Raw genomic sequence first — 15,371 nt, 5'->3', positions numbered from 1 at the left:
TGACATGTTCTGCTAGATTCCACATGATATGGTTGCTCCTGACTTTCTCAGGCCCTTCTCTTACCATTACTCTCCCTCTCCCCATTGCTCATGAAGCTTCATCAACCGTTTTCTTGCCTCGGAGATCATGCTGTCCCCACTATCTATAATGTTCTTAACCCCACTCTTTGCCCATCTAACTTCTACTTATTCTTTCTGTTCCAGTTTAAGTATTTCTTTCTCATAGAAACCTCCTGATCTGCCTCCTCCAATTTAAATTTTGCTTGCAGTTCTTTTTCTTCATAGCACTTGTCACAATTTGCAGTTATATACCTATTCAGGTGTTTGATTTCTATATATGTGGAATATAAAGTATGCAAGGACAAGGATCACATCTTTTGGTGTATATGATGTATCCAACATCTAACCCAATTTGGCATATAGTATATACTATATAGATATTTGTTAAACATATCCCATGAAAAAATGTGATCCATCCCTAAGAAATAGATGTTCAATAACTAAGTTCACAAAATAGATATAAAATATGTATATATTTAGCAATTCCCATGATGTATAAGGAGTCTTCCATGAAATAGACAAATGATCTGGAATATAAAAACAAAGCAAAACAGAAGGAACAAAGTAGCAACAGACATAGACACTGAGAAGGGACTGGTTGTTACCATGTGGTGGGGGGGGGGGATGGGGAAAAAGGGGTGGGTGAGGGGGATAAATGGGCACAAAAATTCTCAATCATAATGTAGGTTGGTCATGAGGATAGTAATACAGCATAGAGAATACAACCAGTGCTTCTGTAACATCTTTCTATGTTGACAGATAGTAGCTGTACTAGTGGGAGTGAGGATTTAATAATATGAGTAACTGTTGAACCACTGTGTTATATATTTGAAAGTAAAATAATACTGTATATCAATTAAAAAAAGAAATAGACAAATGATCAATAGGGAAAGTATTTAATATCAAAAGGAATATATTAAGCAGTTATAGTAATAATGATAATAGATAATTTTTTAATGCTAACTACACAGTAGACACTATTCTAAATGTTTTATATATTCATCAAAAATTGATACTGGAATGTAGGTGTCAGCAAGATTACACCTTTTTATTTTACTGGATGGCAAATTTATATGGGAAAACAAATCATAACAAGGATTCTGATTAATACCATTGAGAGCAATAAAAATTCTGAATAATTTTAAACAACAGAAAAATAATTTTAATAAGTATAGTCCTTGTAAAGAAACAAGTTCATATGAATATTTAAATTTTTACATTTATAAAAAATCTGTTATAGTCATACCTCATGTTCACTGTCTAGACAAAATCAGTGTGGCTTTTCTTTATCACTATGAATCATAAATTCTTGTGGATTTTTATATCATTGATTTTAATCTAAATTTAGGTCTTCACATTTATTCCTGTTAAATTTCATTTTAGTCTAAGGTGACCTTTTAAAAATCTATATAAGCCATTCACTTATTTTACCTGTCTTTTCTTGCTCTATCACCTGCAGATAAGTTAATCATTCTGTCATTGCAGTCACTGATACAACTTTTTTTAGAATAAGCCATTTCACATACTACCAGAAACCCTATTGGTTATAATTGCTTTATCAGCTAACATATTTCTCTTCTGTCCCATAGAAACCCACTTTCTCTACCTTGTCCAAAGAATTTTATAAATGACTTACTTGTTGAATATCTTAGTGAACTCAAGAACACAGGTTTGATATTCTGTTCTTTCAGAAAATTTTCATAACTCTTACATTAGAGCCCCTAAAAGATCAATGTCAGAAGCTCTGGGAGAATACATGATGTTTGAGAAAGAACCCATTTAGGTATTCATATGTAATCTCTTTGTATTATTAGTTCAGATCTTATATCACACACAACTGTCCAGTAGGATTTAGAAAATGCAACCTATCTTAAAGGTCTGTAAACAGAGAAATTACTAGAAAAGAGTACACATGTTGGAGCTAACCAGCAAAGACTCCAAAAGCCTTACCTTGGAGACTGACAAATTATGGCTGTGGAAGCCATACTCCTTTATATATGGCCACTGTGGGAGACTCACTCCAATTACTATAAGTTTGCTCACTAGCTACCCAAAATTAAATCCAAATAACAGAGATATCTTCTATTGTATTAGTCTTGCAACTTTTCTGTAAGTTAAACATTTTTTCAAAACAAAAAGTTTTAGGTGGTAAAAGTAATTATTGGAAGGGGAAATATACCCTACTGAGGAGTTTCCTTGGCATCAAAATACAAATTTGCGTGTTTAATTTATTGGTAGTCTTACTGGTGTTTCAAAACACTACAGGGTCAAAAGGAACTGATACTTGGTTTAGGTATTCTTATTTTGTAGTATAAATCTCCATTTCTTCTTTTAGAAATTGCTGTCCAATCAGTCAAATTAGCTTTAGGACAGAAAAGTAACAGATAGAATCAGCACAGTTCCTAAGAAAGAATGTATTCTCATGAAAGTTTTCCTTAATGAGGAGAATTCTGTTGTTTAATAATTCACAATTGAAATTACATTGCATATCTATAGAGGGTTTGAGATCAATTGGGACAGATTGTTTTCTCCATGCTTTTTTAGATTAGTTATCTAAAAGTAGTAATGTTATTTTAGAAGTGATTTGGCATTTTGCCTTCTCATTTGTGCTGACTTAACCCACTGCAAATTCTGCTTTCTCTAGGTGGATCCTCACTACACTTGGGCAAGCTTTTGGTTCATTTTTATTGACTCCTTTGTATACATTAATGAATTGCAGTGTTCAGACTTTTACCTTTTTTCACCTCCTTACTTCCTCTGTTCTCTCCCTCTTGCTTCTTGTTAAAGACCATCGAGGATATATTCTCCATGCTATACTACTATCCCCATGAACAACCTACATTATTGTTGAGAATTTTTGTGCCCTTTATCCCCCTCGCCCTCCCACCTACCCACCCCCATCCTTCCCATGGTAACCACCAGTCCCTTCTCAGTGTCTATGAGTCTACTGCATTGGTAGGCATGAGTATTTGATAATGTGGGTAACTGTTGAACCACTGTGTTGTATATGAGAAACTAATAGAAGACTGTTTATCAGTTAAATAAATAAATAAAAATTTTAAAAGACCATCAAGGTTAAACATTTGTCCTTTCCACTTAAACTATTTTTCTTAGTTAATACTCTGTTCCATTCCTTTTATCTCAAAGAAAGCTTCTAATTCTCAAAGTTAGTGGCTGCTTGTACTTCTTTATTATTAAGGAAATAATTATTAAGCATCAATTTGTGCTCATTCTTTTACTTCTCCTTAGTTGTTGAGTGCATAAACCACTTCTTAATTTTTTAAACAATCCCTCCCATGGTTTTCACCACTAAATTTTTTAATTGTTCAGGTAATAGATTAATACATTCTCCTTATTAAAAAGTAAAAATGAAGCATAGATAAGATTAACATCCATTTGAACCACCCTCTCATCTCATTCACCTTCACACTCCCCCAGAATTGAACACTTTTTAATCAGAGGGTTGTTCTTCAAAACTTCTCTATACTTTTCTACACAAACAAGTTCTTCTAAAATTTATGTAAAATTGAAATGCAAAAGACCAAAAATAACCATAATAGTCTTAAATAAAGAAAAGAAAAAAGTAGACCTGCTTTATAAATATCAAGACTTAAAATTACATAATTAAAGTTAGTAGTACATTATTGGTGCAAGGATACTTAGACCAACAGAGAAGAATATAAGCCCCAAAAAACACCAAACCCCATATGAACAATTGCTGTGTGTCAGAATTTGAACTACACATTAGTGGAGAAGCTTGATTTTTCAGTAAATGATGCTGGGACAACAGGCTGTCCATATGAAAAAATGAAATTGGTCCCCCTATCTCATACAATATACAAAAAGGTAATTCTAAGCTTATTAGAAACCTAAATATGGAAGAGAAAACTATACAGCTTTGATGGAGGGATATAGGACATTTTCATTATACTGGCTTATGGAAGGACTCATTTTACAACTTAATTGAAGGAAATTCACATAACATAAAATTTGCTTTTTAAAGTGTACAATCCAGTGCCTTTTTGTACCTTCACAATGTTGTGCAACCATCACCTCTAATTCCAGAATATTTCATCATCCCCCCAAAAAACCATACCCAGTAAGCAGTCAATCCAATACTCCCTTCCTCCATCCCCTAGTAACCACTAATTTGCTTTCTCTCTCTGGATTTGCCTACTATGGACATTATAAATGGAATCATCCAATATATGACTTTTTATGTCTAGTTTCTTTCACATAACATCATGTTTTCAAGGTTCACCCATATTGTAACATGTATCAGTACTCCTTTTTATGACTACACAATGTTCCATTGTATAGATATACCACATTGTTTAACCATTGATCAATTTGGAAGTTTGGGTTTTTTCCACTTTTTGGTTATTAAAATAGTGCTGCTATGAATATCTGTATACATGTTTTTGTTTAAACATCAGTTTTCAATTCTTTTGGATATATACCTAGGAATAGAATTGTTGGGTCATATAATAATTCTATTTTTAACTTCTTGAGGAAATGCCAGACATTTTCCCTATTAAGAACTGCACTTTTACATACCCAACATCAGTGTATATGAGGTTTCCCAATTTCTCTGCATGCTCAACATTTGTTATTTTCCTTTTTTTTAATTATAGCCTTTGAGTGGGTGTGAAGTGGTATCTCATTGTAGTTTTGATTTGCATTTCCCTAATAACTAATAATAATGAACATCTTTTCATGTTGCTTTTTTGGCCATTTGTATATTTTCTTAGGAGAAATATCTATTCAAATCTTTAGTCTCTTTTTTTAATAAGGGTTTTTTTTAAATAGGTTATTGTCTCATTTAGTTATACTTCTTCTTTATATATTCTGAATGCTAGACCATAAGATATATGATTTGTAAATATTTTCTCCCATTCTATAAGTTGTCTTTTCAAGCTTTCTCAATGCACAGAAGTTTTTAATTTTGATGAAGTCTACTTTGTCTAAATTTTCTTTTGTTTCTTGTGCTTTTGGTACCATATCTAAGAACCCATTATGAAAACCAAGGTGTAATGAACATATACCCCTATATTTTCTTCTAAGAATTTTATAATTTTAGCACATACATTTAGGTCTTTGATCCATTTTGAAATAATTTTTGTATATGGTATGAGGTAAGGGTCCAACTTCATATTTTTAAATGTGGATATCCAGTTCTGGCACAATTTATTGAAAAGACTGTCTTTCCCCTTAATTGTCTTGGCAATTTGTCAAAAATCAATTAACTATAAAGGTAAGAGAGTTTATTTCTGGATTCTCAGTTCTGTTCATTTGGTCTATATGTATGTCCTTATGCCAGCATACACTGTTTTGATTACTAAGCCTTGGAAGTAAGTTTTGAAATTGGTAAGTCTGAGTCCTCCAACTTTCTTTTTCAGGATTGTTTTGGCTATATGGAGTCCCTTGAGATTCCATATGGATTTTAGGATGGGTTTTACTATTTCTGCAAAAAGCTTGTTATGATTTAATAGGGATTGCATTGAATCTGTAGATTCTTTTGGGTAGTATTGCCATCTTAACAATATATAACTTTCTATTTATGTCTTCTTATGTTTTTGTAACTTTCAGTGTACAAATCTTGCACCTCCTTGGTTAAATTTATTCCTTAATATTTTTATGTTATTTTAAGTGGGATTGCTTTATTAATTTTCTTTTTTAATTTTTCAATGTTAGTGTATAAAAATACAACTAATATTTGGGTATTCTTCACGCCTGGAATTTTTCTGAATTTATTAGCTAATAGTTCTTTCTGTGGATTCTTCAGGATTTTATATATATAAGATCATCATCATAAGAAGAAATAGTTTATTTCTTCCTTTCCAATTTGATGCCTTTCTTTCTTTTTCCTCCCTAATTTCCCTGGCTAGAACTTCTAGTACACTGTTGAAAAAGTGATGAGAGCAGACATCCTTGGTCCTGATCTGAGGGGGATGTTTTCCATCTTTCATCATTAAGTTGGATGTTAGCTATGGGTTTTTCATACATGCCCTTTAGCTATGGGTTTTTCATACATGCCCTTTATCAGACTGTAGAAGTTGACTTCTATTCCTAGTTTTCTGAGAGTTTTTATTATGAAAGGGTATTCTGTTTTGTCAAGAGCTTTTTCTACATCAATTGAGATGACCATATAGATTTTTTTCTTCATTCTATTAATGTGCTGTATTACATTGCTCATATTTCTTATGTTGAACCACCCTTGCATTCATGAAATAAATCCCACTTGAACATAGTATATAATTCTTTTAAAATACTGTTGAATTCAATTTCTTAGTATTTTTTTAGGATGTTTGTATTATATTCATAAAAGATATTGTTCTGTAGTTTTCTATTCCTGCCCGTGATGTTTCATTTGTCCTTATATTAGGGTAATACTGGCCCCATAAAATGAGTTAGGAGGTGTTCCCTCCTGTTCTGCTTTGTGGAAGAATTTCTGAAGGATTTGTGTTTATTCTTCTTTAAACAGTTCATAGGATTCTTTAAAAGTGAAAAGACATCTGTTTCTGACCTATTCTTTGTTGAAAGTTTTTTTGATTTTTGATTCAATCTATTTCTTTGTTATATATCTGTTACAGATTTTCTATTTCTTCTTGAATTGGTTTTGATAGTTGCTGTGTTTCTAAGAATTTGTCCATTTCTTCTAGGTTATCCAACTTGTTGGCATACAATTGTTCATAGTATTCTCTTTAATCCTTTTTATATCTGTGAAATCAATAGTAGTGTTCCCACTTTCATACGTGACTTTAGTAATTTGAGTTTTTTTTTTTTCTTGGTCAGTTTAGCTAAAGATTTGTCAATTCTGTTGATCTTTTCAAAGAAGCAGCTTTGATTTTGTTGGTTCTTTCAGTTTTTCTGTTCTCCATTTCATTTATTTTCACTGTAATCTTTATTATAACTTCCTTCCTTCTTTTGGCTTGGAGTTTAGTTTGCTTTTCTTTTTGTAGTTCCTTAAGATAGAAGGTTAGGGTATTACTTTGAAATCTTTTTCTTTTTTAAAGTAGGTATTTGTAGATATCTTTTTTAAAGTAGATATAAATATCCCTCTGAGCACTACTGTTGCTGGATCCCATAAGTTTTGGTATGTTGTGTTGTCATTTTCAGTCATATCAAAGTATTTTCTAATTTTCCTTGTGATTTCTTTCTTGACTGATTGGTTAAGAATGTGTTTTTAGTTTCATATATTTGTAAATTTCCCAATTTCTTTCTATATTTATTTCTACTTTCCTTTTGTTATGGTCAGAGAAGATACACTGTATGATTTCATTATTTTAGTGAGATTTATTTTTTGGCCTAGCATTTGATATATCCTGAAGATTATTTAATGTTCACTTGAGAAAAATGTGTATTCTACTGTTATCCAGGAGATTGTTCTCTATATAGTTTTAGGCCTAATTGGTTTATACTGTTGTAAAAATCTTCTTTTTCACTTCTCCTTCTTCCAGGTATTCTATTATTAAAAGTAAAGCATTGAAGTCTTCCACTGTAATTGTTGAACTTTTTCTCTCCTCAGTACAGTCAGTTTTTATTTCATGTATTTTGAGGCCCTGGTTAGGTGCATATGTGTTTATAGTTGCTGTTTTCAGGTGGATTGACTTTTTTGTTATTATATGATTCCTTTGTCTCTTATAACAGTTTTTGTCTTAAAATCCCTCTTGTCTGATACTACTATAGCCATTGCAGGCCTCTTTGGGTTACTGTTGGCATAGACTATTTTTTTCCATTTTTTTCATCTTCAGTCTCTTTGTGTCTTTAAATCTAAAGCACATACTTGAATCATGTTTTTTTTTAATCCATTCTGCCTTCATCTACATTTTAATTAGGTAGTTTAATCCACTTATATTTAATGTAATTACTGAAAAATCAAGATTTCTTCCAGTTTTTCTGTATGTCTTTTATCTTTTTAACTCTTCATTTCTTCTATTAATTCTTTTTTAGCTAACAGATATTTTCTAGTGTACCATTTTGAATTTCCTCTCATTTTGTTATGCATATTTCTTAGTTATTTTCTTAGTGGTTGCCTTATGTATTACAGTTAACATCTTAATTTATAACTATCTAGTTTAAATAAATACCAAGCTAGTTTAAATTTTATGCAAGTTCTTTGCTCCATCTCCCTTACTTATATTGTCATTTTCACAAATTATGTATTTATACATTGTGTTCCCATCAGCATAGATTTATAATTAATGTCATTTTCTTTATAAGTCATGTAAGAAAAATACAAATACACAATCTAAAATATACATTAATACTGACTTTTATTTTTACCTATGTAGAGTACCAGTGTTGTTTATTTCTTTATGTGAATTCAAAATTACTGTCTAGTGTCCTTTCTTTTCAGCCTGAAGGACTTCATTTGTCATTTCTCATAGGACAGGTCTGCTAACATAGGTAGCCAACATTTATTAAGTATTTACTACTTGGAAGTGCTAGATAATTTATATGCATTATCTTATTTAACCTTTAGCAGTGAAGTAGATGCTATCATTCTCTTTTTTTAGGTAAAGGAAATGGTGACTTAAAAATATACCCATCCGTGTCCCAGCAGAAGTCATACCATACTTAGATGTATAATTGGAAAGAGTTTAATAAGAGACTATGGTGTTTACAAAGGTTTGGGCAGGTTTTAGAGAAAGCAACAAGACATAATGCAGTACCCTGGGTCTAGTTATAGTGGGAAACATTAATGCTCCTATGTCTAATGGGCCAAAGGAAGGGGGCTGCTATTGGAATCCAGAAAAGAGCTGGTAGCAGGGGTCATCTGATAGATGATGTGAACCTAGTCAATCCTATGCCTATAGAGAAGAAGCCATGGGAATAAGTACCAGAGCTTATTCTTCTTCAACCCTTCAAAGTCCTGACAGTGCCTCCCATTGGCTGAGTCCAACCAGAAGCCAGAGAGCTCAAAATAGCTTGTTGTTTCTATCTATATGGGTCAGCTTGGTGCAGAGAAGGTGAAGAAGGATGGAGAGTAAATCTGAAAAGGAAATGGAAAAAATTCTAGGAATTAAATAACTGTTAAACAGCAGAGTCAGTATATGAGTACCACTTTACCCCTAACCGCCATGCTATACTACCTCTCATAAAAGAAGTTTCATAAAATATTATTTGGCCAGGGAAATCTTTTACATATGAAGGTTTCTATCCTATCCCAAATTGTTGGTGCATTTCTTTATACTTAACAGTAAGTGAGCAGCACAAATATACAAAAGCTGAGCAGCAAAGAATGGCCAAAAAAAGGTACGGGTATTGATTTTACATGTTGTTTGTATTTTCAGAATATTAAACCATACTTGTTTCCCTTGTTCAGATTCCAGACTCCATCATTTCTCGTGGCGTTCAGGTGCTCCCACGAGACACAGCCTCCCTTAGCACTACTCCTTCAGAATCGCCTCGTGCTCAGGCTACATCTCGCCTTTCTACAGCTTCCTGCCCAACACCAAAAGTAAGTACAGTTCCTTGGCACCTTACACCTGCTGAAATATGTGAATCTGGGAAAATTAATTAATATTTCCCTCTGCTTGTCAAGGTTGGATTGCATGCAAGATAATACAATGAAAAATAAACAGACTATAAGATAGTTACTACCTACTATTTAATAAATTATCGTATTATGCCAACAGTAAGGCAATAGAAATTTCATGCAAAATGTCTACTCCTACATCAAGCTATGGGTATCACTCTATGTAGCTCTTGTTTCTTTATTTTAGACTTGTTATTTTTTAGCATACTCAACAGTATAGATGTAAGTTATTTGTTTATTCAGAGGATGAATGTATTTCTGGCCAAAAAAACAGCAAGATAAACAAAATAAAATAATACCACCAAAGGGATTTTTTTTTTTCCAACTTGTCCGGGCTGGGGTAGCACCCTGCTCTAGTATCATTCCAAAATTTTTCAAACATATTCAACTTGGAATGTTGCTGCCTAATATTCGGAAACAAATCTAAATTAATTAGAAAGTTTTAATGCCAACCTTTGGGAGAGGGAGAAGGTATCTTAGTATTTATTTTTTATAACTTTTCCCAAGTACTGAGTCATGTATGGGGGAGAAAAAAGAGATTAGACATTTATTTGCTGTCTCATACCTTCGTGTTTATGATAGATTTAGTAGCAAACTTAATTATGACTGACTTCTTTTTCCTGGAATGCCCCTTCCCTGGTTAAGTCAGTCATTTGAGCCTTCAGGTTTTCTATGTGGTGGATCCAACATGGTCATCAAAAGGTTAACAGTAACATTCCTTCTTATTTAATAAGATATGGTGTTAGATATTAGGGTATACACTAAATTTATTCTAGGGATTTGCAGGTAATTTTTCAAACTGAACCTTTTTCTCTGTCATCAAACTTAAGGACTTATATACCTTTTCGTCAATTCCAACTTTTCTATGAGTTTTATGATGTTATAATTGGATTTAACTAGAAATTATCTCAAGCAGTTCTTGATAAGTTGCTTTTGAATTCCATGGTACATTCTTCTCAGCAAAGTCCTCAGAATGTTACTGTTGTATATCATTTTGAGATTTGTTTAAAAAATAATTTATATTAATTCAATATTTTTAAAAATTGAGGTCCTAAATCTTCAGTGAAGAAAAATTGTAAGAACATTCTAGACATAAAATGTTTATTAATGCCATTCAAGTTCTAGTCAGCAACAAATGAAAACTGGAGTTCTCAAGACTTGAATTAGAAGAATCTCATCTATGTTTTTTAAATTTTTAGAACAAAATAATTACATTATTTCATTAAATCCCAACTGTACAAGCTGTACTCATTTATAAAGTCTGGGAAATAATCAAAGCTAAAAGTTAGGTCCACTGTAAGTGTTTAATCATTCACCAATATTAAGACCTATATGTTGGGAATACAGAGTTATCTAAAACAAAGTAGTCTTTTCCTAAATAATGTATTGTGAACATAAATATTTTAAGTTAAATTTAATTATACATAGTAGTTATTGAGCCTTTTTAATACTTTGTAATGGCACTTTAATTACAAAACAAATATTAAATACAATTTTAACAATAGCTTGGCAATTCTAAATTACTAAAGTGAAATCCTAAAAAGAAAAGTGTGAGCATTTATCAAGTTAATTTGCTTAAAACTTTAGGAGAACCAAGTGGCTTGTCTTGAAATTTTTTCCTTAATTAACACATATATTTTTCCAACTGATGATAAATTCAAATAAGGCAGTGCATTTAACTCTCTTTTTTTTTTGGAATTGCTTTCTGTATTTTTATCTAGGAATAAGATTCTATTACTTTCAGACAATTTTTAGCTGTACCAGAATATATACCTCAAATATAAAATTATTGCTTTGGTATAATTTTAAAATAAAACTTCCAAAGCTGAATCAGAATATTAATATACTAAAAAATTAGTTGAATATTTATTTTTTTAAGTGAGTAAAGAAAATCAAATTTTTCTATTAGAAGTCTTAAATTATAAGACTGCTTAGTTGAATCTAAACTAGATGCTTTTATATGTGCCTTTATATCAGCAACAGCTATAATCTCTGCCTTCATGGAGTTTACAGTTTAGTCAATGATATATTACATAAAACAAGTAAATAAACATAAATAATTCTATCAATTATAACTTCACAGTGGCTTTATTTATAAATTGAAATTCATGCTATGAAAAAATGAAAAAATTATCGTGATAGAACATAAGAAAGAACCTCACATAGATACGATCATCAGAGAAGGCCTCCCTAAGGAGTAACATTTCACCAGGGATATGAAGGATGAATAAAAACAAAACCAAAGGCTTTGTGCTGGATAGAGGTTTTGAGAATTATATTCAGCAATAATGACCACGTTAAAGGTGGCTGTCAACAGGCAGTCGTCACCAATGAAAGACTCTTAGACTAAAACTTCATTACTTCATGAATAGCCTGATTCAGTGACTCAAAATCCAATTTAAGATACCAGTTCTCTTTTATTTTAAATAATGAATTTTTTTTGCCTTTGCCTACAGAGTCAAATTTCAAGACTGTATGTTTCAGCATTTAAATCTGTTGTAGGTGAATTTTTAGTTTAATTTTATAGCATAAAAATTTGGGGCAGCAAAGACATCAGAAAGAAAGTGAAGTTTCTAATTTGAGATATAAGTAAATGATGTTATTAACTATTAAAGAATAAAAGTTAAGAAGCAAATTTTGAGGGTAAAAGAAGAGGGAGTTAATACATTTCAGTTTTGAATGTGTTCAATCTGAGATATGTATGAGACATCCCAGGAATGATAGCCAGCACAAAATTAGAAAACTCATTGAGTTTGACATTGCTCTTTGTTACTGCATCTTGGTTGTGGTATTTATAATTTAAAACTCATTAGTGTTGTCTAAACCCCATAGAAATTTCCCTTCTGCCTTTCAGATTAGGCATGCAGTCTGTCATGTGCAGAAATATATTTGCAAATAAATTTTCTTTACATGACAAATACAATATAATACTGAATGATCGGCACTAGAAAGAGCAATTGACTGGATAATAGAGACCCTGGATTCAAACGTGGCTTCTCAACTCAATAACCACACTACATTAAGCTAGTTGCTCAGCTTCTCTTAGCTTCGTTCCTGTGATGAACTAGTAATCCTTCATCTCCAACAGGGTTTATTAATTTATTAAGTAAGTTTTGCCTCGTGTACCAAAATTAAGTAAGTGTTGAGCAAGTAGACATTGTTCTTGCCTTTACAAAGAGACAAAAGAGACAACTACAAATTATAAAAGTATTATAAGTACTATAATTTATCGGCAGGAGTAAAGAGTACTCTGGGATATCAGAAGCACTTAGCCTAGTCTTTGTGAAAACATTAAAGTGTTTATAACCAAATTACTATTCAGAACAGTTCCAGCCTCTCCCTCTGTAATTTACCACTCGCATACTTAGACTGAAAGATTTCCTACCATATACATGTGTTCATCTATTTCTCTTAGTCAATAGCTACAATATTAAATATTATTTTATATTCACATTTTATATATTCACTGCAATATTATATACTAGATTGTGCTTTGATACTTTTTTAAGATTCCCCAGCTATAGTGAGAATAAGGTCCATATAATACACTGTTTGGATTTCCTTTCTAGTACACTCATTACAGTCTAACGAAGACAACCATGTATTAGCTTTTTGAAACAATTCTTTGAAGAATGGCATTCTCTCCAAACATTTATTTGCTGAAATGATTTAATATTTTATTCTATATAGGGAAAGAGTCATTTCTCTTTACTTTCTTTTAATGAAATCTGACTGAAATGGAAAATGACTTTTCACTCCTCTTGCTTTATGACACAGTGAAGTATTTTTTAAGAACAAACTTGGGATTTTAGTGATTCACTGCCCTAAATGAAATTATGTCAATCCCTAAAAGCCACATAGTATGTAGATCGTATTTAAGTAAGAATGGGCAATATCTAAAGGACTAGAGTTCTAAAATTGGTGATAGTATCCCAAAAATGGTTTGCTAAAAGGATAATTCTATAACAGATAAATTGTTTTAAAGTGAACATGATTCACAATATACATGAGTACTGCTTTCTCATTTTGAAAGGCAGCAGAAGCATCTCTGTCAGAAATCAAGAGGCCTGAGGTAGAGAATAATGACCAGAGCAAAAAGAAGGAAAAATCCGAACTTTAACTTAACATTCCCTATAGATGTCACTAAAATAGAGACTATATTTTAAAGACCAATTCAGTTATCCTTTTATTCCCTATTCATCTGAAGTTTAACTTAAAAAAATAAATAAATAAATAAATACAGTCTGTCATAACATCTCTTGTACCTTAAAGGTTAGAATAGAATTTTGTGACCAGACTAAACAGCAAGTTATTTTTTTTTCTCTTGGGAACAAAATATGAACATAATATAAACCAAAGTTTGTAAAATGATTAAAAAGTACATGTATTGAAATATCTTTTTACAAAGGATGTGTTCATTTAATATACTTATGTCTAATTTTATATTCAAACAAAATGAGTTAAGACTTCTCTAGGTTTCACTTATTGTCTTTGAGCAAAAGAATTTAGATTCCTCTGGATAAAAAATGTTATTTTTCTTAACTCACAGTCTTTAATGTGTTTGTCTAAAAGGCAGTGTGATTTCCTCTACATATAAAAATGGCATTATTGATCCAATATTAGGATAATATTCCCTCTGAAATTTTTTCATAGTGATGTTAATTTTTATAAGCTATTCAAATTATTATCATCACTTTCCTTTGTGATCACCAGGGTGATTATGTGATATGGCTAGTTCATTGGTTCTAAACTTGAGGTTCCCAAGTCTGGAGAATACCATGAAGTTGCTAAAATTCTAAACTAGATCAAGGCATTAACTGGGGCCTGCAGATTATTTTCCTCTATTTTTAAAAGCCTAAACAAAGTCAGTAAGACTACACTAATCATCAAGTTTCTCTACTTTTGCCTGAAAATTATATCAACTTTGGTATATCAACACCTATTCACCTATTAATGAAATTACAGTTTTATGGGCTCTACATGTAGAGTCAACTAATGCCAAAAAAGGTTGGGAAACACTGAATTATTGACATTAAAAGTATATTTTCTCGATATAAAAATGTTTTCTTTTGTGCAAAGTTAACTGCCTCATCTGGAAGGTATGGAGCAATAATATTCTCAACATTACTGGTCAGATCCAGCCATTCTCAATGATGTCAGGACCCCATCACACATTTAAAAATTATTAAGGGTTCCAAGTAGCTTTTTATGTGGGTTATATCTAATGATACTTACTATACTAGAAATTAAAGTAGAATTTTAAATGTTTATTTATTTGCTTCAAAATAAGAATAATAAAGCCTTTAAAGGTTAGCATAAATAACAATGTTATGAAAAAACAATTTTCCAAAACAAAAAAAAATCTGCTTTTCAGCTTTTGATGACATTGTTTTACATTTTTTAAAATATTTTTTAATGTCCGGATTAATAGAAGACAGCTGGATTCTCACATCTGCTTCTGTACTCTGTTGTAATACATTATTTTGGTTGAAGAATATGAAGAAACAAGACCAGCCTCACACTGTTACGTACTTAGAAAAGGAGAGACTATTTTAATAGCACTTTCAGATCATTGTGATAATCTTTGAACACTATACCAAAATTTTATAATTGATAGTCTATTAAAAGTATCTTCATTAATATATCCACCAAGCTTATCAAAAAAGCCTTGGAACTCTCAAGCTTATGGTGATACACATTTTCCACAATTTTAATTTTTGCTTAAAAGCTAGAATTTAACTGTGGCAAAAAAGCAACAAATCACCTAGAA

General features: G+C 31.5%; 1 protein-coding gene across 14 annotated transcripts in view; it reads left to right on the top strand.

Annotated features, from left to right (window-relative positions):
- Nucleotides 1-15,371, top strand: part of GPHN (gephyrin) — a 752,379-nt gene that overhangs the window by 530,813 nt on the left and 206,195 nt on the right. For all 14 annotated transcript variants that reach the window (XM_036906015.2, XM_036906017.2, XM_036906020.2 and 11 more), the window contains one exon: nt 9,389-9,523. In XM_036906015.2, coding sequence (XP_036761910.1) covers nt 9,389-9,523 — 135 coding nt within the window. The remainder of the gene's footprint in view (nt 1-9,388; nt 9,524-15,371) is intronic.

This window comes from Manis pentadactyla, chromosome 11 (genome assembly GCF_030020395.1).
Source record: "Manis pentadactyla isolate mManPen7 chromosome 11, mManPen7.hap1, whole genome shotgun sequence".
In the NCBI taxonomy this organism is placed as follows: domain Eukaryota; kingdom Metazoa; phylum Chordata; class Mammalia; order Pholidota; family Manidae; genus Manis; species Manis pentadactyla.
The sequence above is the reverse complement of the archived record's forward strand: the minus strand, read 5'-3'. Positions and strand labels throughout refer to the sequence as shown.